Source organism: Capsicum annuum, chromosome 8 (assembly GCF_002878395.1).
Source record: "Capsicum annuum cultivar UCD-10X-F1 chromosome 8, UCD10Xv1.1, whole genome shotgun sequence".
In the NCBI taxonomy this organism is placed as follows: Eukaryota; Viridiplantae; Streptophyta; class Magnoliopsida; order Solanales; family Solanaceae; genus Capsicum; species Capsicum annuum.
Genome location: NC_061118.1, coordinates 170,055,583 through 170,077,672, shown reverse-complemented (window position 1 = coordinate 170,077,672; position 22,090 = coordinate 170,055,583). Strand labels below are relative to the sequence as shown.

The window sequence follows — 22,090 nt, the reverse complement described above, 5'->3', positions numbered from 1 at the left end:
CTTTATGGGAGGGTATTTACTTACTTTAAAAAGATTTAAGAGGGCAAATAATTACACGTAAAGTGAAAGTGTTAAAGTAAATTGTAATGATAAATTTAAGGATGATTTGATGACTTTTTGCATAAACGATTAGAATTCAATTTAATATTTTCAAAATTCAATTTTAAAACTTTAGCGAAATAGATACTAAAAACCTGATCCAATATGATAATTAAATGCTACTAAGTCAGATCTCTCAAGTGTAACAATGTTCGAAAGCTTCATGATTGAGGTGTTCTTGTTTATGTAATGATATTTAATTTTTAGATTTTATTTGACCATTAAACAAAGGAGTACGAAATTACGAAGAGTATGAATATAAAGAAAGACAAATATCAAGATAATTTTTCTCGTGAACATATGACCATAATGGGAAAAAAGCATTGTTTCCACTCTAAACTATACAAGAAAAGTTGAAGCCACACCTAAATTATACTAGTGACCTATTACACATCTAAACTATAAAAAAAGATACTATTTCCACCTTAAAAGGTGACGTGGCAGATAAGGTGTATTCACCTTCCTAAGGTGCGTGAGAGAAGAAAAAAAAAATCTTAAAATGACAACTTTCATACACGTGTTACTATTTCATTTAATTTGTCATTATATCATTAAGTACTCCTAATATTTTCTTAATATATACAATCACATTAATTCTTTTTGCAATTGAAAAAATGTTAATAATTTTTTTTTCTTTTTTTACAATTGAAAAAATGTTAATAAAATTAAAAAATTTTATTTATTATTTTAATATGTGGGTCCCATCTTCTTCAATTGCTTCTTCTCCAACAAAATCACCATTAAAATACCACCATTAAATCACCATTTAAACGTCACCATTGACACCATCATCATCAAACTTAAATCTTCACCACAATAATTTTAAAAATCCAAATTTCATTAGCGGAATCACAAACAACCATTAATATAACAAAAAGCACAAATAACCACCGTAAAATTCAATATCCACTGCTAAAATTGCCATCGGAATCACAATATGTGCAATTAAATCTTAGCTTTAAATCGTGAATAAAATTACCATCGAAATCACAATTGTCAATCCCCCTGTGCATACCCCGAAATCATAGCACTCCATATTACAACATTCAATTCGTCAAATCCTCCATTAATTGACGAATCTGAGAATACCCAAAGCCCAAAGCCGACCAAGAAATCTATGGTGTGATTTGTTACACCATAGATTTATGAGAATACCACATCTTTCATCTCCAATCTATGGTGTAACTTTCAATTCGTCAAATCGTCCAATTTGAGAACACCCAATTACCCACGCGTTTCAAGAAACCACATCTTTCACCTACATTAACTCAAAAACCTTATTAGCATTATCCAAACGCTTGCATTTCGGGTCTGCTGAAGGTGAAAAGGCCCACTGACAACGAGTTTGGCTTGATACAAGATTTGCATTATTTGATTAAGCGAGAAAAAGAAGGAGAAGTTGTTGATGAAGAGAAAAAGTGAAAAAAAAGGTGGATTTGAAGGGAAAGTGAAGTAGAGAATAAGTAAACAATTCAACAATTTCAGATTTTTAATGGTGAATTGTTGAATATTTTCTTCCATCGAAATTTTCTTGTTGAATTTGCTTGATTATTTGAAGGGAAAGTGAAGCAGAGAATAAGTGAAGAAGGTGGAGTTGTTGAGTTAATGAATTTTCTTGATTATTTATTTTTAATCACAAGGGCTATTTATTAATTAAATAAAAGATTAGATTAACACGTGTCATCAGCATTGGGCGAGTGGAGTACACTCCATTCATTAAAATTGGGCATGGGTGTCGCAGGGAGGTAATAGTATAATTTTTTTATAGTTTAGGTGTGTAAAGGTCGCTAGTATAGTTTAGGTGTAACTTCGACTTTTCTTGTATAGTTTGAGATAAAAACAATGCCTTTTCCCTTATCATAATTGATCACACTATTTAAATATAATTTTTTTTAGATATTTATACTTATAATTGAAGTTGAGCATGACATTAATAATTACTATCATAAATATTTTAATATTTTATTTTATGAATAGTATATATATATATTTTTTATATAAAATATGATTACATAACAGTTGAATACGATTATTATAGATAAATAATTTTACAAAGCGTATACTGATACAATGTATGTCATTAGTGTTATAAGTAGAATACTATCACAAAGAAGTGAACGAAAGATCGATTTTAAAAGAATACTTAATGTATGTTGTCGAAGATTATAAGTATCTCACAAATTTAATTAAGACGCGTGAAAATTGACTCGAATAACACATCTATATAAAAAAGAAATTAGATTGTTATAGTAAAGCATCGTTATATAATGAATAACCGTTGTAACGAAATTTAACTGTATCATAAATTCATTCACTTCAATTGATAATTTAATTTTTAAAATTTAACTGTATCATAAATTCATTTCATTTGTATTGATAATTCAATTTTCATTAATTTATGTCTTCATTTCAATTGATAATTTAATTTTTGAAATTTAAATGTATCATAAATTTATTTTATTTCGATTGATAATTCAATTTTCATTAATTTATGCCTTCACTTCAATTGACAATTCAATTTTCGATAATTTATGATTAACCCCTACCCGCCTAGTGAGAAAGAATTAGAACAAGTTAACCACAGTACACAAGTAGGAATAGGAACCTAAAAAAAAGAAAGAAGAAAAGAAAGGTGTGGGAGTGTGGGGCGAGTCGACGGCACCATTTTCAACAAAGTGCCAACAACTCTCTCCAGGTTTGTTCAGTTTTTTAATTTATTTTCAATTGATTCTGAATCAGTTTCTCTTTTTTGCAAAACCCTTTATTATAATTATAATTATAGTGTTCGAGTCGGCTTTCGTGTAACCCTTTTTCCGTACACTTTACCTTCTCCGAACCCACTTGTGAGATTTTACTGGTATGTTTTTGTTGTTGTTGTTTGAATTGATATAAATAGTGAGTGATTTTTTTATTTTAAAACGGATATAATAGTTGATAAAAGTAAGTTAGACGGATGGGTTGTGATGGGGTTTTGATCATGGAGCGATTGGTGTGGGTGGGGATGTTCTCTTTGTGTTGACATTGTCATGCATGTGTTCTTTTCAGTTTGAACTAATTAAGGACATTGTGTTGATCTTTTGTCTTCTTTTGTTGAATTACAGTGATAATGATGGACTTAGCAACTGACGGATGGCGGGGGAATTATGCTAACCCAATGGCGAAAAGGTTACAGCCGTATAGCCCCAGAGGTAGATTCCCCTCTTTTTTGTCTCCGGGATACCCAATGTGTGTGTAAGGGGGTCTTTCTATGTACTTACTGTGTGGCATTTAGTAGTCGTTGTTTATTGTATCTCTATTGTGGTATTGTTTTGCTGCAGTTACCGTTCTGTTAGTCTGCAAAGTTTTGTTTTAGTTTGTTATTTCTCGTACTTCTGTTACTACCTTTTTGTTGGGACTGCCTTGGACTGTTTTTCTTGAGTCCGAGGGTCTATAGGAAGCAACCTATCTACGTCCAATTTACCGGTGAGGTTTGCATGCACTCTACCCTCGCCAGACCCGTATCTGGATATGTTGTTGTTGTAGTTTGTCTTGCACCTTTGTTATAGTTAGATCAATCGTCAATATCTATTTTGCGATAGGTCTGTATTCAATCGATCATTCATCTTAGTTTCGCCACTTTTACACAAGTCGTCAACTCACCATAACCCTCTCCTTTATCTGGACCAAGAGCAAAATCTACAGGCATCTTACATAGACAGAGACTTCCTTAAGAGTAAATAATTTGACTTAATTTTACATTGAGTTTAGTGGGGAAGTGTTTAAGCAATACTACTTCCATCCCAATTCTGTACATAGTTGAAATGACATGATTAGTAGGAAAGAGCTAGAAAACAAGAATTGTCATAGTTTGACATGACATGATTAGTAGGAAAGGACTAGAAAACAATAGTTGTTCTAATAGGAGTATTAGGTATGTGTCTGTGCTATGCTGCTCGAACTCTCCAAAATGCTGCCACACTCATCTCGGGTCCACAGAAGATGCACTACTTTTGAAGCATTTGACACATTTTTGGACGATCTGACACACACAACCATGGAACTTTTGAGGAGTGCGAGCAACATAGGTTTTGTGCCCCATAATTTTGACTTAGTCTTTTGGGAGCATAATGGAGGTTAAGTTATGTTCTTCACTTGTTCAAATTGAACTTTTTAAATTTGACTTTGCCTAGAGATTTTTTCTTTTTCGAAATGCTTTTCCTTGAGTCGAGGATTTATCACAAACAACCGCTATACCTTCCAATGTAGGGGTAAGGGATGTGTACATAGTACACTCTCCAAACTCCATTTGTGGGATTAGATTGGGTATGTTTTTGTTGTTGTTGCTGCTGATTGCCTAGAGGTTGAGTGAAGAGTTGAAAAATTAAATTATTTGTATTTGTTTAGCAAATGAGAGAAGTAGTTGTATGGAGAAGATTAAAGCAATATTTTAAGTTCTGTTTACAAAGTGGATATTATTTTTCGCATAAGCTGTAAAAGGTGGATGTTTAATTCGGAATGAAGGAGTAAGAATGTTACTGTGCATCCCTTTAAACTTTTAAGTTACAAAACACGTTAAGATCATCCTTTAAAGAGGTGGACTTCATTTTGGCACAATCCTAAAAGGAATGAAGTACAATACAAGTAGAATAGTTAGTCCCATTTGTATGAAAAAATTCTAGTGAGTAATGCAGTTGAATTCCGATTATTCATGCATGTCAACAACAACAACAACAACAAACCCAGTGCAATCCCACAAGTGGGATCTTCCGAGGTAGGATGTACACAGACCTTACCCCACCTTGTCATATATTCCGTTGTCATCCTGTCTTCTATTCTCATGCCTTGTGATTAAACTTTTATTGTGAAACAGATTTATTTCCCAAGGGGATAAAAAAGATGAAATTTGACGAAAGTAAAAACCAGAGTAGCCCTACTGCTGCAACTAGTTGGCGGGAAGAATGCGACCATGAAAATGCGAAGGTGTCTTCAAGAGTTTTCAACCGCTCTGATCCTTTTACAATTCCTAATTTGCGTGAAGTGTTAGACTCCGGGAAGTTTGGAAGTGTCACCCGAGAGATTGAGGACCTTATTGCGCGGCGAATGAAGTTAGTGGACTCTTATTATGCAAGTGACCATTCACTCCCCTACAAAGTCTTGGAATTGGAAAGGGAGAGTGAAGGGACTTTCAAGGGAAATCAGCCTTCCCTCGATGTGATTGACCTAGATGACGGGCAGGAAGCTGAGAATATTGCTTCAGGGCCAATGATTCCTTCTGCATGTTTTGGACCTTCAGCTGGGCTGTTGGTTATTATTGATTCAGATGATGAAGACACTCAGAAGGAGATTATTTCTCCATCTCAGGGGATGCATTCTCAGAAGAATCCTATTTCTCCATTCCAGGCGTTGCCCTTAAAGAATGCTGTTCTTGACTTCCAAATTAAGGATTTTATGGTAAGTACATTCCAGAATGTTAAATCCTACTTGTTGAGTTATGCTCATGATTGAATATGAATATGCAGCATTTTTAGGCTATGCAAGGAATAGGAAGTTTGAAAATACGTATATGTCATATGTGTGCATAAAGATTTGAAATTTAGGCAATCCAGTGTGATGCATGAGATAGATCAATTTATCACCATATATCTTGCATTTTATCCAAAAAGAATTCAAAATATGTCTGCAAAATGTGTGAGTTGTGTTAATATAGGATTGTTGGGAACTTTGTCAGACACTCTTTTGTCTGTCGGAGACAGCATGTTAAAGGTAAGCTGTGTTGAATTGTGTGTCGATGTTTCCTGTCTCAATAAATTCAGTTGCTATTTACATTGCGTATTTCCCCCTACATTGTGGTGGTCATGTAAGGATAAAAGTGCTGATACTGGCTGTGAGAGGGCATTTGCTAAATACTGCTGTACAAACAAGTCTGATGAACACCTGATCATTATGATTTCTTGGTGATGAATGCTGAGTTTTGTTCTTGTTCTCTGTGATCTGGAGTTCAGGAAATGATTTCTTAAAAACTGGTACTCTTTGATATTTACACCTAGTCACAGACTTGATTTTAGTGAAAGGTAAATTTTATTTAATAAACAGTACCAACGAGTTACTGGACTTGTACAAAAGATCTTGGTGCAAATTACATGCTCCTTCTAAGCCTCAAGGGGTCCATAAGTTCAAGGATATCACATATATCAATTCATCTTTCCTTACATTTTAATGTAACATGAGAAATGCAATCCCAATATTTAACCATTCAAAAATCTTCACTCTATTATAAGCATATAGCCACAATAGTGTTCGTAAAAAGGAGAGATGGTTGGCATTTCCCCCGACAGGGACGGGAACAACCTTTGAGCTTTACCTGTTACCACACATCCGGTTAAGGCTTCCCACTTTTGTGGATATTACCCCAATTTTTGCATTCTCAAAAAAAAAAAAAGTAGCCAGAATACACACAACGCAATATTATTCCATACTCGTTTAAATCTCTTCTTAATCTTCTGTCCATTTTAGCTACAAAGCAGTTGCTCCACATTCCTAGGCATCACCCGCTGAGCTCCATTAAGATTAAAGAACATATTCCATATTTGCCAGGCCCAGTGTTTTGGAAAGCGAGAAGTGGGAAAAAGCAAGGGAGAAGCGTGAAGCTAAGCGCAAACTTTTTTTCAACTAAATATTTAGTACAAAAATGTTAGAACATGTTAAACTAGTGTTTATTACAAAATAAAGAAAAAGGAAACCTAGTTAAGCTAACCTTGTTTAAGCGAGCTTTTTCTTGCTTTTACTATTTTCTCGCGCTCACTTCTCGCTTGCCTTTTCACCATAGCCTCATTTCAAGGCAGAAAAGCGATAGCCTGGTTCTTTGCTTCGTGCTTTAAGCGAGCGCGTCATTGCTTTTAATAACACTGGCCAGGCCAAATTGCAGTGATGACTTACTGATTACACAGGCTGTTCAGACATAGCACATCTGTTAAGTAAGTTAAACCACTTCTTTGTAATTATCTTGGGATATACAAGAGTCTAAGCTGCAACCCACCAAAAACAAATCACTTTGGGCGGAACTAGTGTTTTCCAATTTAGATTCCAAGGCCAGTTGCTGCGTCAGGTTCATCTTGTTTCAATAACATCTAGTAACAAGATTGGGCTGAAAATTTTCCATCATTTCTCCTACTCATATGATGACTTCTCACAATATTAGGGTGTGATTTATGTATTTTTTCTCATCCCACAACACAAGTGATCATTACTCCTCTTCTCCCTCTCGCACCCCAATACCTCATTATTCCTGTCATAGCAACGAGCAGGCGTGGAAGTTGAACTTCAAAGGGTTATCACCACAAAACAGTTGATTTTTAATTCTTTACCTTTTTGCTCTGCCTGCTCCTAGAACTGCATTATATATGGGAATCAGCTTTAACTTGAGATCCTTCTCCCTTTCAGAAGGGATTCTAGGACACTTTGACATGTTCAGTTCATTACTGTTCTTTTCTCCTCCCCTCAATAATGATATTACAGATTCTTGAGGGCCAGTCCAACAAAAATGCAACACCATCTTGTTTTATGTATTTTGTTTATGACTGATCCCTTGTTCGTAGGTGTTGAGTGTTGTCTATGGTTTCAGATTTATAGTTTTAGTATTATCTTGTGGCTAGCGTTGTTAGTTCATTTTGCATACTGTACAAGTTTATATGCATTTATGTATTGTGTCTGCTATATTGTTATTGATTCTAAGCCGGGGGTCTATCGGAAACAACCTATCTACTTCACCTTAGGTAGTGGTATAGACTGCGTACACTCTACCCTCCCCAGACCCCACTAAGTGGGAATTCACTGGGTATGTTGTTGTTGTTGTTGTTTATGACTGATCCAAGCTATCTTGCATCATTTTTATCCAGTCAGATTTCTTATGCTTCGTTGCTAACCTTACTGAATAATGCAGGGCAGGGATTACGCCGAAACACAGACTTCGATAGAAGCTGTAAGTCTTGTTGGGGAGACTAAAATAGAGAAAGATAAAGGTGTTTATCTCGGTGTGGAAGATGATGATGAGATTGATGATGGTGTCGAGCAGCCTGATGAAGGTTTGACAGAGATATGGAATGAGATGTCATTTGCTCTCGAATTCGCAAAGGTACATTTATTTGATATTGTATTTAGCTCCACAATTAGAGCTTCTGTAATTTTGACCCTACACCCCTGAAAACTCTCCTTTTTGCTACATTCTTGCCGCTATATATGTGAGATTTAAGTGCGTTTTGATAGCGTGTAGCAGATCAGGACAGAATTCATACTTCTCTTGGCAGATAATTCTAGTTTATCAGCTAACTTTTAAGTCCGAGCATGCAATTTTTTATAGACATATCACTTGATCTGAAAAGCTTTTGTAATCATTTCAACCTTCAAAGGTTTGTTCTGTATGCTAAAATGTTCCCTCATTGTCGTATCCGTGCACTTTGGGATTTTCATTTTTTTTTTCCTTTTGAGGGGTAAAGAGGATTAAGAAATGTTTAGCCGTTAAAAGACACAGGATGGAGCTGCTGGCACTCACTATGATGATGTGATTTATGAAATGCGTGCTGGAATACTAATTATTGTGTGTATTAGTTGGGATGATGGATAAGAAGAATTAAAAGTTTTGCAACTAATCACTAGGTTGTGGGAATATACAAGAGAAGACCATGTAGTGGAGCAGGATTGACTTTGCTCAGAAAGACGTAGAGGCAGAATAGTTTTTCAACTAAAACCTGCTTATTTCTAGGTCGAATGGAAATTAGTTCCTTATTTAATTGTCTCCGTGACACCTACAGATCACGTGTTTGAACCATGGAAGCAGTCACTAATGCTTGCATTAGGGTATGTTAGGCTGTCTACATCACACCCCTTGGGGTGAGGCCTTTCCTCGGCCCCGGCTAACAAGGGATGCTTTGTGCACCAGTCTTCCCTTTTATTCAACTATAAGAAATTATTGATATTTACGATTGGTAGTTTAGGAGTCGTGAACATATCATTTGTAATGAGTGTTATGTTATGCAGTAAGTTGGGCAAATCTATGATCGTTGTAGCACTGACTACATAAGTTAGTTGGACTTTACTCATAAAAGGAAATTGGTGAAATGCAGAAGGAAACCCTTAAAAGCTGTGGCCTATTCTGTAATTTTTCATCAAATCAATTTTGGAGCAAACTTGATGGCTGATGCTGGCCTTCTTATAGAGTAAAAAGATGCCCACTTTCTATTCTGTTGGTTTGAGAATACCTGTCAAGAGAAGTTCATGAAAACATGAATGGAAAGAAATGTTAGAATCAAGCATATCAAAGACAAATGCGAAGCAATCACCCAAGGGGGCGACTTAGTGGTCAACGAAGTGGGTTGAGAACCATGAGATGTCACGTTTGATTCCCAGCGTAGGCAAAAAACACTAGGTGGTTGGATAGAGTTACTCTGAACCTATGCTGGTGGGTAGGTAGTAGGTATCCCGTGGAATTAGTAGAGGGGTGTGCTGTGAGCAAGCTGGCCTGGACACCACGTTCATGAAAGAAAAAGACAAACATGAAGCATTAATTTGGCCCAAACATGTAAAGCATTATTCTATGAATTGTTTTAAATTTTGTTTTTGTCAAATTGCTTCAATGAAGCTTCAATTTGGACCGAAGCATGTAAAGCATTGTTCTACAAATTGTTTCGAGTTTTGTTTTTCTCAAATTGTTTCAGTGTTGGCATTAAGATTTGTTGGACAGTAGCTTCTTGGAGTCCTAGTGCAAAGCACTTGACTTGTGAATCTGGGGTGGGGGCTTGCACTTGCAGTTTAATGGCCATTTACTCTGACTTATTAGAAAAGAAAGGTAAACAAAGTGTGAGAGGTTTGAAAGGGAGCAGGTTGGGTGTGGAGGAGTTTTTGTCGAACAATTGGATAATTGTGAAGGAGAAAGCTTCATTACTTCCTCCCAGAGTGATGGTGAGATGATGCAATCTCAATTGACGAGCCGAGAAATTATGAATTACAAAAATTTCTTTATGAAAATCCAAGTATGTACTCTCCAGATGCTAGTTTATGTGGCAACATTTCCTCTTTAGTCCGTCCGAGGAAGAATGATAGCTTTCTAAATTTGGAAACAATTTCACTTACACTTTTCACTTTATCCTTAATGACACTCTTTTATGACCAAAAGTTTCAAAAGTCTACCCTTCTTTCGACTTTCCTGAACTCCGTGCTCTTTCAAATTTTGTTGTATAGATTAAAATGAAGGTAGTATACGATATAAGTTTGTTTTTTAAGTTCCTGCCATCCACAGGATTGTGTGGGAATGCAATACCTCTTGTAAATCCTATTTAAAAAGTACCAGCGCTTTCTTTTTGCTCTTACCTTTTGAGAGATGATGTTTCTACGGCTTGAACCAGTTACCTCTTCAAAAGAAATTCATATCGAAAGGAAAAAAAGGATGCACAAAATAAGCTAGGGTTAGTTAAGATGAGCGTTTCCTGGCATGCAAGCAGCACGAAATTGGCCTTGTAGCCATGTCCCATGTATGATGTAGGGATGACTCCTCTATGGCCTGATATTGACATTGTCCAAGGAAAATGAAGCAACAGATGCACTGAGGGTGCTCCATTCAGTCTTTACCTATGTTGCGCGAACTCTTCACTTTCGATGCCTCACCCGTGTCGGATTCTCCAAAAATACACTGTTTTGTAAAATCCGACACGCACCTGCTGTCATTTTTGAAGAGTTCGAGCAACATAGGCGTTTGCTGTATTTCTTTGAGAATGTAAAGAGACCAAAACAGACAGCCTGCTATTCATTCCTTCATAACAACTCCAAAAAATCCATGTACTGATCCAGACTGCTTTAGTGCTTTTACACCAAAAATACACTAAACAAACAATTATTCTTAGCTCTATATATGTGAATTCCACGCCCTTCAAAACAAGCCTTGTCCCTCTGCAGCCATATCTGCTTCAGCCTTCTAGGCACCCTTTCAAATTGCCAGCTTTCTAACAAGCCCCTTACATCATTAAGAAATAATATTCATGATTGTTTAGAAATGCCACAATCAGCGTTTACTATGAATTCTAACTTTGGATTCTTTGACATTTTTCCTTATTATTCATATGCTTTAGTTAGTTTCTTTGCAAGCTTATGTATGCTTTGGATACTCCTGTCAATTTATTGGATGTGTGGAGGTGGCGAGAGAGTGATGATGGATTATTCACTGTTAGCTCTTATTATAAGAAGATACTAGTGAGAGAGGAATGTGATTTTCCCCATGTCTCTATTTGGATCCCTAAGCACCAAGGGAAGGTATGTTTGTTTGGTTGGTGGCCCGTGTGTGTGATATTAACAGTGGAAAATTTGAGGAAGAGGAGGATCACTTATGTAAGTTGGTATTTCATGTGTAAGAGTGCAGGCAAAAATGTTGATCATCTTTAATTGCACTGTAAGGTGGCTAATGGGTTATGGAGGGTGACCATCAATTTGCTCCAGATGCAACGGGTGCACGGTAAAGGAGGCTTTGTAAAGTTGGATTCGTAGGAGGGGGAAGAGAAGCTAAGGGCATGGGATGTCACCCCCTTAGCAATCATGTGGGTTATTTGGATAGAGAGAAATAGGAGGGCTTTTGAAGGGGTGGAACAAGATTTCGTAAAGTTGCAAAGTAGTGCCATGACTCTAGTTTCTTTGTGTTTCCACCCTTAACTTTTGTGTTTCCGCTACCCATCCTTTTTCAACACCATTTTGCTCATTCATTTGCGCATTGGTGTACTTACGAGGTTCCTATTTATATAGAGGATTGGATCTCTTTTATTGAGAACCATATTTTGATGTAGGTTCTCTTCTTTTGGATTACGACTTGCAGTCGGGGATGATCCAATTGTTAATAAAATTATTTACCTAATAAAAGAAAAGGTTAGTTTCTTTTGCCTTTTCCATAAATTATTTCATAAAGTGAATGCTTTCCAGTTTTGCTTCTTCTGAACCTTTTTGCCAAATTGTTCATGATTATATGCATGTAGTCATAAAAGTCAAAATATGAAAATAAATGGCAAAGCTTGAACGGAGATCACATTATACCTTGAACCAGTATTAGCACTATACTTTCTATCCACTTTTAAATTCATACTAGACTATTGCTTGCAGTACCTTTCTGGCGGCATCTTTTAGAAACATTTACTGTATCGGAATTTATTAGCTACAAAATCACGTTACAGTTGGCGTTTTTAACTACATGTGTGTGTACATTTGATAACATCAAAACTTACAGGTGCAATTTGAAGAGAGTATTTCTTCGAATGTCAGAGTCAATCATTTGCCTATTTGTGTATCTAAATTGATCCTTTACTGGCTATCAGACAGTCTATGTTAATATTTGAACTCTGTTGCATGTAAAAATAGGATGTTGCTGCTGAACCTTCACCAGGTGAGCATACAGAGGACGACGAGTGTGATCATTCCTTCATCTTGAAAGATGATATTGGTTATGTGTGTCGTATATGTGGAGTCATTAAGAGAAGCATTGAAACCATTATAGAGTTTCAGTATTCGAAGGTCTGGCTTTCAATCCTAGATCATCTTTTGCTTTGGATCTTGTTCTTTACACCATTTAGAAGCTTGAAAAAAAATTAGTACATTCATCTTGATTATTCTGTATTAACTCTTTGTTTTTTAGATCATCTGAACTGTTTTTGGTCTTGATATTAAAGACGTGGAACATCTGTCATTTGGTGTCACCCTAGTTTATTGCCATCTTAGATGAATGTTTATTTGACTTGGGAACAAATGTTGGGTGAGAACTGAAAGTAACTGCTGTGTCCATAGAGCGCACATTTTTTTGGTATTTTCATTCACTGGAAAATGGATCTTTTAATATTTTTAAATACTGCAACGTCAGAAGGAAACAGCCTCTCTACTTCTTCGGAGGTAGCGGTATGGACTGCGTACATTTTACCCTCCCCAGACCTCACTTTGTGGGAATACACTTTGTGGGAATACACTGGGTTTGTTGTTGTTGTTGTTGCAATGTCAGAAGGAAATGATGACGGTTTGTTACTAAAAGTAGAAATTGTATGGTTCCTTTCACAAGTGATATGGGTGTTGAACAATAATTTTCTGGGAGGTGGTTAAGTTATCAAAAGCTTTGATTATCTCATTGCTGAGACCCTGTCATAACAATGTCCTGGGGTTGTATTTTGGGTAGGTTTAATACAAATCATCGACGTAATTAAATGTCTTTTAGTCGAAGTGTATTAATTTCAAGGACATAGTTTTGCATTTTTAACAGGCTGCCCGGAGTACAAGAACATATCATTATGAAGGTCGGTCAGTAAAGGATATAGGGCCTTCTGAACTCCTTCCTGATGGCTTCATTTCATCTGATGACATTGGTATGACTGAAATTTGTGTTCATCCGAGACACAGGAAACAGATGAAATCTCACCAAGTTGAGGGATTTAATTTTCTTGTTAGCAACTTGTTGAAAGATAAAGGAGGCTGTATCATGGCTCACGCCCCTGGATCTGGCAAAACTTTCATGATAATCAGCTTCCTGCAAAGCTTCATGGCTAATAATGATAGAGCGAGGCCTTTGGTTGTGTTACCTAGAGGAATCTTGGCTACATGGAAGAAGGAGTTCTTGAGGTGGCAGGTGGATGAAATTCCCCTCTATGACTTCTACTCGGTAAAAGCAGATAATAGAGCTCAACAGTTGGAAGTTCTGAAGCAATGGTCACAGGAAAGAAGTGTTCTTTTTCTAGGCTATAAACAGTTCTCAACAATTGTATGCGACAATGTTGGTAGTGCTACTGCAGCTGCTTGTCAGGAGATTCTGCTGAAGTGCCCATCAATTCTCATTCTTGATGAAGGGCACACTCCACGGAACCAAGACACTGATGTTTTGACTTCGCTGGAGAAGGTCCAGACACGACTGAAGGTAGTGCTTTCTGGCACATTATACCAAAATCATGTTAAAGAGGTCTTTAACATTCTTAACCTTGTGCGTCCAAAATTTCTCAAGCTGGAGACATCCAGAAACATTAAAAGGACAATCCTAAGCAAAGTGGCCAGCTCAAATAGAAGGAACCTCCTGAAGAAAAGTAATGACAATGATTTTTATGAGCTGGTGGAGCATACACTGTTAAAGGATGACAATTTCTCAAGAAAGAGTGCTGTCATACTAGGTCTGCGGGAAATGACTGAAAAAGTGCTTCATTATTACAAGGGAGATTTTCTCGACGAACTTCCAGGATTGGTTGATTACACTGTCCTTCTAAAGCTCCATCCTAAGCAGAGAAGTGAAATTGCAGAGCTTAAGAAACTGGGGAGAAAGTTCAAAATCAGTGCCGAAGGAAGTGCACTGTATGTGCACCCACAATTGAAGAGCCTTTCAAGAAACTATTCTGTTAAAGATAGAGTTGATGAAGAGAAGATTGATCAGCTATTAGAGAATTTGGAATGTAGGGAAGGAGTGAAGGCAAAGTTCTACCTGAATCTGCTGCAGCTGTGCGAATCAAAAGGTGAAAAAATGCTGGTGTTTAGCCAGTACCTCCTGCCTTTGAAATTCTTGGAGAGGTTGACTATTAGTACTAAGGGTTACACTCTAGGAAAGGAAATATTTATGATCACTGGTGATTCAGACTCAGACAGCAGGGAGTTTTCAATGGAGCGATTTAACACTTCAGAGGATGCTCGTGTTTTCTTTGGTTCAATTAAGGCATGTGGTGAAGGAATATCACTTGTCGGGGCATCGCGGATTATCATATTGGATGTGCATCTCAACCCATCAGTAACCCGTCAAGCAATAGGACGTGCATTCCGACCAGGCCAGGAGAGGAAAGTATATACTTACAGATTGGTGGCCTCAGAGTCACCTGAGGAGGAAGATCACGCAACTTGTTTCAAAAAGGAGTCTATTGCAAAGTTATGGTTTGAGTGGAGTGAGAATTATGCTCAGCCCGATTTTGAGATGGAGACTGTCAATATCAACAACTGTGAAGATTTGTTCTTGGAATCATCACGTCTTAATGAAGATGTGGTGGCTCTGTACAAAAGGTCAGTGAAAAATACTTCGACTGAATACTTTTTATGGTATTTTGACTAGTAGTTCTGATTTCTTTCTTCATTTTTCAGGTAGATGTGATTGGCTCCTCTATTGCAGATGTGGTCATCTAACCAATGGCAGATCCATTATGCCAATGAAAGATTTAGAGATCGTGGACTTAGTCGAGGTGCGCAAAAGCTGGCCCGGACACCACGGTTATCTCAAAAAAAAAATCTGACAGAAAATGCTGTTTTATTTTCAGACTGCATGTTAACTATCTGACAATTAGCTTTGTCCAGATTATGTCAAAGTTCAAACTGATTGTAAATATTTTTCCATTTCCAAGACTTCTTGTTTTGTGCAAATCTCTTCGTTGGGCCTCCTCTTTAGCATTATTCGATAAAAGATGTTAGAGATGGAGATCTGAAAGGAAATTAGTGGAGCTACACTTCCACTGTCGTTCCTTTGCTATCACTTCCCCTCCCCCTCTCGGTATTGGTATTTTCTACTGCGCCTCGAAACGATGAATTGAATTATGTGGTTGATTAAGCTTAGTTAGCAGGTTAAGTTATAGAGATCTGCACCATGAGATCTTCCCTAATCCCCTTGGTTAACAGTGAGCACAAAACCAGGGCGTTTGTATGTGACACCCCAAACCTTGATGGGGCGAACAGTGAACAGTGGATCAGTAATAGCTAGTGAAATTCTTCTGGGATTGGGATTGTGTTCATCAAAATATGTATGTGTGGTGAAGGGAAGCATGTGAATCATCTTTAGAGCGTATTGTAGACGCTTAAGGATCACCGGTTGTATGCTAAGTTCTCTTGAGTGACCTGGTTGTGTGAAGCTGGCTCTCAAAACTTACTGCTTATGGATAGAAAGAAGAGACTGATACGGGACTACGGTGAGGCTAGTGACCAGAAAATGTATACAACGAATTCTAACTAAAAAGCAACAACTGTGCTTCAATCTCAATCAGTTGGAATTGGCTGTATAATAAATTCCAAATTATCAAAAACAACAAAATCAGTCATGCCTATACAGACTTCAGACTTAACAACTAGGGGAAGCTCCCATTCAATACTTTGCTATATTACAACAGTGATTAATGAAACTGTTACTATAAGCTTCAAACTAATCACTTGATGAAAGATGAATGCTTTTTCGATATTCTCAAAATTTGCAGTTTAATTCTACATCACATATCATGCTACAAAATCATGTAGCAGATGGAAGGAGCCAAAATGGATGTTGTCTGTTCCCAGAATCCAAGCAGTTGAATTCTGCTGTTTCGGGGACCATAGTTGGAGGTGCTGTACTATAGATGTCATCTGCCCTTAATGGTACATAACTAACATGAGTCTCAATGGACATCGGCAGGTTACTTTCTTCACCTTGCTGCAATCCCAATGTAAGTGAAACTCCATGGGGTAGTACATTTCCACTTCCAAAACTGCCAAATTCTGAGAATCTGTTGTTGCTTTGAACAAACGCGTCCTGAAAAGGGGTGCAATTATCCATAGTAGGCGGGGGTTCATCTCTTTGATTTTCCATTCCAGATTGACTTTGAGTTTCTACATTATTTGCTCCCTCCATTTCTACATCAGCTTCATGGTTGGATTTTGATTCCAAGATTTGGCCGTTATTATACTGCTCAAATTCTGAAGCTGCATTCTGGTGCATTTCTTCTCTTTCTTCAACTTTTGAGCCATCTGTTGCACGTCGGGAGGCAATCTCTGATGAAGAATTTGAGTCTATTTCAGCATCACCAGCCTCTTCTTTGTACATTTCCTCAACCATGGGTTTCCAAAGACGCACCCGTGCATTTATGAACCAATTTGATACCTGAAACATGACACCAGTTCATCAACGAAATACTGAGCCTGAACTAAACGTCACACAAATGAACCGAATGCATAATGATTTTTTGATTGCAAATGCTTGCTATTTTTGAACCAAATGAACTTTTATTTTAGGAAACTATAGACTTAGTTCAGCGCATGCAAGTTTTCCTGACCAAATTTAAGAACTTTGAGTTACTGTTCTTATGCAGGAAGGAATCTTGTGTCACCGGAATCGCATGATTCAGTTGACTTACAATTTAAGAACTCGTTTTCAGTAAATTTTCTAGTCTGTTATAACCAATCATTCATGAGAAATGAACGTCCTTGGTACCATAAATGTAACATCTACAGATTTTATACAAACTCAGCATTTTACTGTGGCTCATGGTAAGAAAAATGAAGTTTCAACATGTGTAATCACTCTTTGCATGAACAAAAAATTTGGCTCCAGCTAATCCATGTGCCTAAATTCTGTAGGTCCGAACTAGGATAAATGTACTCACTACTGTAAGACCAATAGAAAATGTTCCAGATACAAAGGTACACGTTCTAGCATGCCAGTTCTCAATATCTGATGATAGGCACTGTCTTAGAGAGTCTTCACAAATATTCTGGACATTGTTAGAGTTGTCTTTTGAACATAAACAGACATTTGTTGGCTACAGCCTACAAGAAAGAGTGAAAGATATATCTTAGTATTTGCAGATAGAAAGACCTTATACCTGACTTCTCGTTAAGCCAGTTTGCCTTGCTAGCATAGTTTTGTCAGAATCTTTTGGGTAGCTGGAAAAGAGAAACAATTACAAATTAGACAATCAAAGGCCTTTTTCGGGATAAATTGGATGACTGAAGTATCCTAACAATGCAAATTATAGAAAAGTTTAACAAAGCCTGCTAGATGCTATGCAATTAATCAACTTACGGATGAAGAAAGTGCTCAAAGAGCCAAGCACGCAAAACTGAAACAGAGGTTTCAGGCAAACCCCTCTGAGGCCTCCAGGCATGTTGCTGCATCATACCAAGCTGCTGCAGGGCTCTCTGCTGTCTAATATGCTGATCCACAAAACGCAGGCGTGATATTCCAATCGCTTTGCTGTTTTCGGAAGCATCTTGCTCTCCGAGACTTCTTCGCGATGCTCGAATCTGATCACAGATTGCATCGCGCAAGCAACGGAAGTGCCGGGATATTGTCTGGAGAGCAAGAGCTGTGTATGGCTTAGCTGCTCCATCTCCAGCTACCACATCAAATGATGAGACCACTATTTGCATCTGATGATAATATTGTCTGTACCTTCTATCAATCTGTGACAACACAACATAGTTCAAGTTCCACTTTATGAAAATCACAGATGGCAGGAGAGACAAAATAGTTAAAGTTCCACAAATTTATGCCACTGAAATTAGCTACCAAGCTACACATCTAGTGTCATCCTAGCAGGTAGCAGCAAGCAGAAAAAGAAAGGGGAAAAAGGAAAATAAATGACTGGCTGCTTTTGAATTAACATTTTCTTGGTGCAACCTTCAATGTCAACATTGCCAGCTGAATCTGAGGACCCAAGAGTATATTTTGTATCATACTGCAGTTAGTCCCACTATGTGGGAATACACTGGGTTTGTTGTGGTTGTATACTGCAGTTAGTCATGCCTTATAATCATTAACTTTGCCATTTTAGAGAAGCCACTCATTGGAAATATAGTACTGATACTGTTATAACAGTTAACTCTATATTATTGTCCCTATGATGTGGTTCTTTAAACTAAGCTATTGTATTACCAAATTCATGGAAATATATTTGAGGACAGCTTTCTAAATGCTGTCTGGAAGTTGAAGTTCCATCAGATAAGATGCTTTATTCATCGTAATTTCCGTGTACACATAGTAGTATATCAAAAGAAGCAGATGTCATCACAGTTAAAGATCCTCTTGGACATGTTAGTCTCCGGAAAGATGAATGTGGACCGTCGAAGAAGTCCTTAACACACTGCAGCCACTACTTTGACTTCTTTATGCAATTATCAATGGAAATAAAGAAAGTAAAAATTTGTGATGTAGAGAATTAAAAGTTTAAAATCATAAATCAATGAGCAAGACATGCCACAAGAACTTTGAAAACCACCAAAATTGATACCCAACACTATTTTCCATGATTCATACCTCATCCAGCATCGACAGAAGCTTGGTCAGTTTGTTCTGCATCTCTTGTTTCTCGGTAGCTGAAAGTTCACTTTGATTGTTTTTGGACTCATGAGGATTTGAACTCCCATTTGCAGAAGGGTCTGATGATTTGTTTTTCGAATCCCCATCAGACTCTCTGGAATCCTTTCTCAACTCTTTCTTAGAAGTTTGCTCCTTGATGGCCTTTCTGACACTAACAACCTCATCAAGCAAATATTGAGCTGCTTTCAAATACTTTGAGCTGGGAATGGTCCTTGCAATACTCGACGTACCATATGGAGAATTATACCCTTTCATAACATCTGAGTTGCTTCCAGGATAATCCGGAGGCAAATAATCTGCATTTGTTTGTTGTTTTGGCTGGGAATTATCATCACCTCCGAAGGATACATTGACACCACTACCTTCACCAGGAACCGATGAAGCAGGACTCAAGAACGACATAAAACCATGGTTAGGATTCTGAGATCTCACATGTGAAATTCCTATTGCGGATGGTATATTGGAGCCAAGACTGAGGGATAGTCCTTGACCCGGCACATTTTGTGCAACTTGAAGGACAGTATCAGCCGCACCCATGGAGTGTACAGCTAGCATCTCATTTCTGCTATCTCTCCATGCAGAAAAGTCCTGAATTCCCATCTGCGATCCTCCAAGATTTGACAATATTTCTTCTTGTGATGTGTTGGAACATGTGGCTCCAACTGGCGGGATATCTATGCAGCTGTTTTGCTGTTGAGAAGTACCCGCCAACATATCTGAATATGTCCCAGAAGAAGAATAGTTCATGAACACCATCATGTTTTCTGGAGCATTTGAAGCTTCTGAATAAGAATCAGGCAAAGATTGCCTTAAATATTGAAATGTCTCAGCATCTCTTTGATTGTTTGGACTAGGAAAATAAGTTGCCATCCTTAATACTTTTCTCAATAAATGTTTTACTTGGATATGAATAACTGTTGAGCTTCAAATACAAGGTGATTATCCAATTACAGTTTCCTGCAAACAGAAAGTTAAAGATTTCATTGACAAGAAAATGACAAGCACTATGACACTAACTCCTTATTGATGTCTTAGGCAATTCACCTCAGGGAAAATGATACAAAGACATGATAAATGTAAAACTTCAAAAGCTGTATTGCAACTGCTGCACATGTTTATATATGTTTCACTTTTACATGATCTAACAGACATACCGGTGTAATCGCACAAGTAGTGTTTGGGGAGGGTGGAATGTACGCACACCTTACACCTACCTTGGAAGGTAGAGGGACGGTTTCCGATAGCCCCTCAGCTCAAGAAAAAGCATACCAAAGCAGATGGCAAAAAAATAATCAGAAGTGAAGAAATAACGGCAAAATACTACTAATAAAAAGCATGACAAAAAATTCTGAAAAAGAACAATAACTACAACAAAATAGTGTGGTAATTGAAGTACAAGAAACAATTCTTGAAATCAACTCAAACATGAGTAATAACGAATAACAGATTGAAGCACCCATCTTTCTCAATGCTTGTAATTTCCAAAAACACCAAGCCTCAGCAGACAACAAAACATTATAAAACCCTGTAACTCATTCAATAATAAAACTCAACAGCAACCATAGTCTCATGAAAACATCAAATTGGGAATTACTACTATTTACTATCATGTATTTCTTTTCTTTTATATTGGACACTGACAAGAATCCATTAGTTTTATGAACAAAGTCAAAATAAAGAAACTAGTAGTAGTAATTATAATAATCTTTTACCTAAAAACCTGCAATATTTGTGTCTTCTATAGGGAACAGCAAAGCTTGGATCAACCAAAAAATTCCTTCTTGAAAATCCCTATATACTCAAATATAGCATCTCCTTTTCTAGCTCTCAAAGCATAAACACAAGTCAAAATGACCAAGAAATAAGAAACTCCAAAGACCCCAAACACAAAAATGAAATAAAAATAAAAAAAACTAAACCTTTATTACATAGTTGTAGTACAAAAAATCATCACTCCTGTAGTACTCTTCTTACTTATCATATATTCTCTATCCATCTATATTTTTCACACGTGAGAGTTTCACAGTACCATACAAAATATCACACGTGTACACATCTCTTTCTCTCTAAATTCACTTTTCTTTCTCTCTCTGTATCTACATGAAAGCTCCAAAAAATGTTCTCTTTTTTTTGTTGTTGTATGAAGAACTGAAAAAGAAACTTTCCTAGCTAGGAAAGTTAATAAGCTTTCACTTTCAATCTCTATCTTTTTCCTTAATGGGGTTTTTATCCTTCAACATATTTGTTGTTAACTTGTTAGTTCTTAGTTTCTTGAATTATTATTATTTTATTTTATTTTATTAATGTTTGGTTAAGAAGTGCAATCTCTAACTACCAGTTGGTACGTAGACCTAAAATTAAACCTGCCTTAGCTTCTTTCTCTTATTGTTTTTTTTTTCCTTTTTAAGTTTCGGTTTTCTTACTCCACAACCTCTGTATGTTCCTCTCAGCTTAAGCATGTATAGAAGATATATTTTTGTTGCAATATCCACCATACATAACTTCCCTAAGATATTTGTTTTCTTTAATATATAATTTTAACCACCAGAGGGCAAAAAGTCTTTCTATTTTAATAACTATAGATGACTTTCAAGTTGGTGCCATGTATAGATTATTAAAAAATGGATCGACACCATATAAAAAAAAATTGTTTGCACAAAGCTACAACTTGAATTCGAAACTTCTAGTCTCATTTATTTGGAGCCTTACCATTTAACAAAGATCCATTTTGTAAAATTTGTTTATTATTTTTGAACTAATATATGGAGGTTATTTAAATTTTATCTTTTGATATATATGATGCTATTTTTCTCAATTCATATTTCATTGTTATTTTCATTTTCTTTTACAAGTAATAAATACAGTATATTAGTCAGACTTTTGACATGCATGCCAAGTCAAAACTAGTACGTACTCCCTCTT

General features: G+C 36.8%; 2 protein-coding genes and 1 non-coding gene across 4 annotated transcripts; 2 read left to right on the top strand and 1 right to left on the bottom strand.

Moving 5' to 3' along the window:
- Positions 1-2,602: 2,602 nt before the first annotated feature.
- LOC107840440 (protein CHROMATIN REMODELING 35) lies at positions 2,603-15,471 on the top strand. 2 transcript variants are annotated; one of them, XM_047395163.1, is made up of 7 exons: positions 2,603-2,794; positions 3,201-3,287; positions 4,949-5,529; positions 8,018-8,209; positions 12,466-12,618; positions 13,352-15,117; positions 15,196-15,471. In XM_047395163.1, exons 2-7 carry the CDS (start codon positions 3,206-3,208, stop codon positions 15,197-15,199), a joined length of 2,778 nt encoding a protein of 925 aa, XP_047251119.1. In that variant the 5' UTR covers positions 2,603-2,794; positions 3,201-3,205; the 3' UTR covers positions 15,200-15,471. The 2 variants fall into 2 exon arrangements, with proteins under 2 accessions (XP_047251119.1, XP_047251120.1); XM_047395164.1 differs by having other exon boundaries at positions 2,650-2,956.
- On the top strand, positions 6,372-6,497 carry LOC124886893. The gene has a single exon (XR_007044297.1). It is a non-coding gene; the product is annotated as a U6atac minor spliceosomal RNA (small nuclear RNA).
- Positions 15,472-16,070: 599 nt separating the features above from the next.
- Positions 16,071-21,361, bottom strand: LOC107840441 (BEL1-like homeodomain protein 6). The gene is made up of 5 exons (XM_016684302.2): positions 20,881-21,361; positions 19,106-20,125; positions 17,873-18,252; positions 17,673-17,733; positions 16,071-16,951 (listed from the first exon to the last, which is right to left on the bottom strand). The coding sequence occupies exons 2-5, from the start codon at positions 20,036-20,038 to the stop codon at positions 16,325-16,327; spliced, it is 2,001 nt and encodes a 666-aa protein (XP_016539788.1). The 5' UTR covers positions 20,039-20,125; positions 20,881-21,361; the 3' UTR covers positions 16,071-16,324.
- Positions 21,362-22,090: the final 729 nt, after the last annotated feature.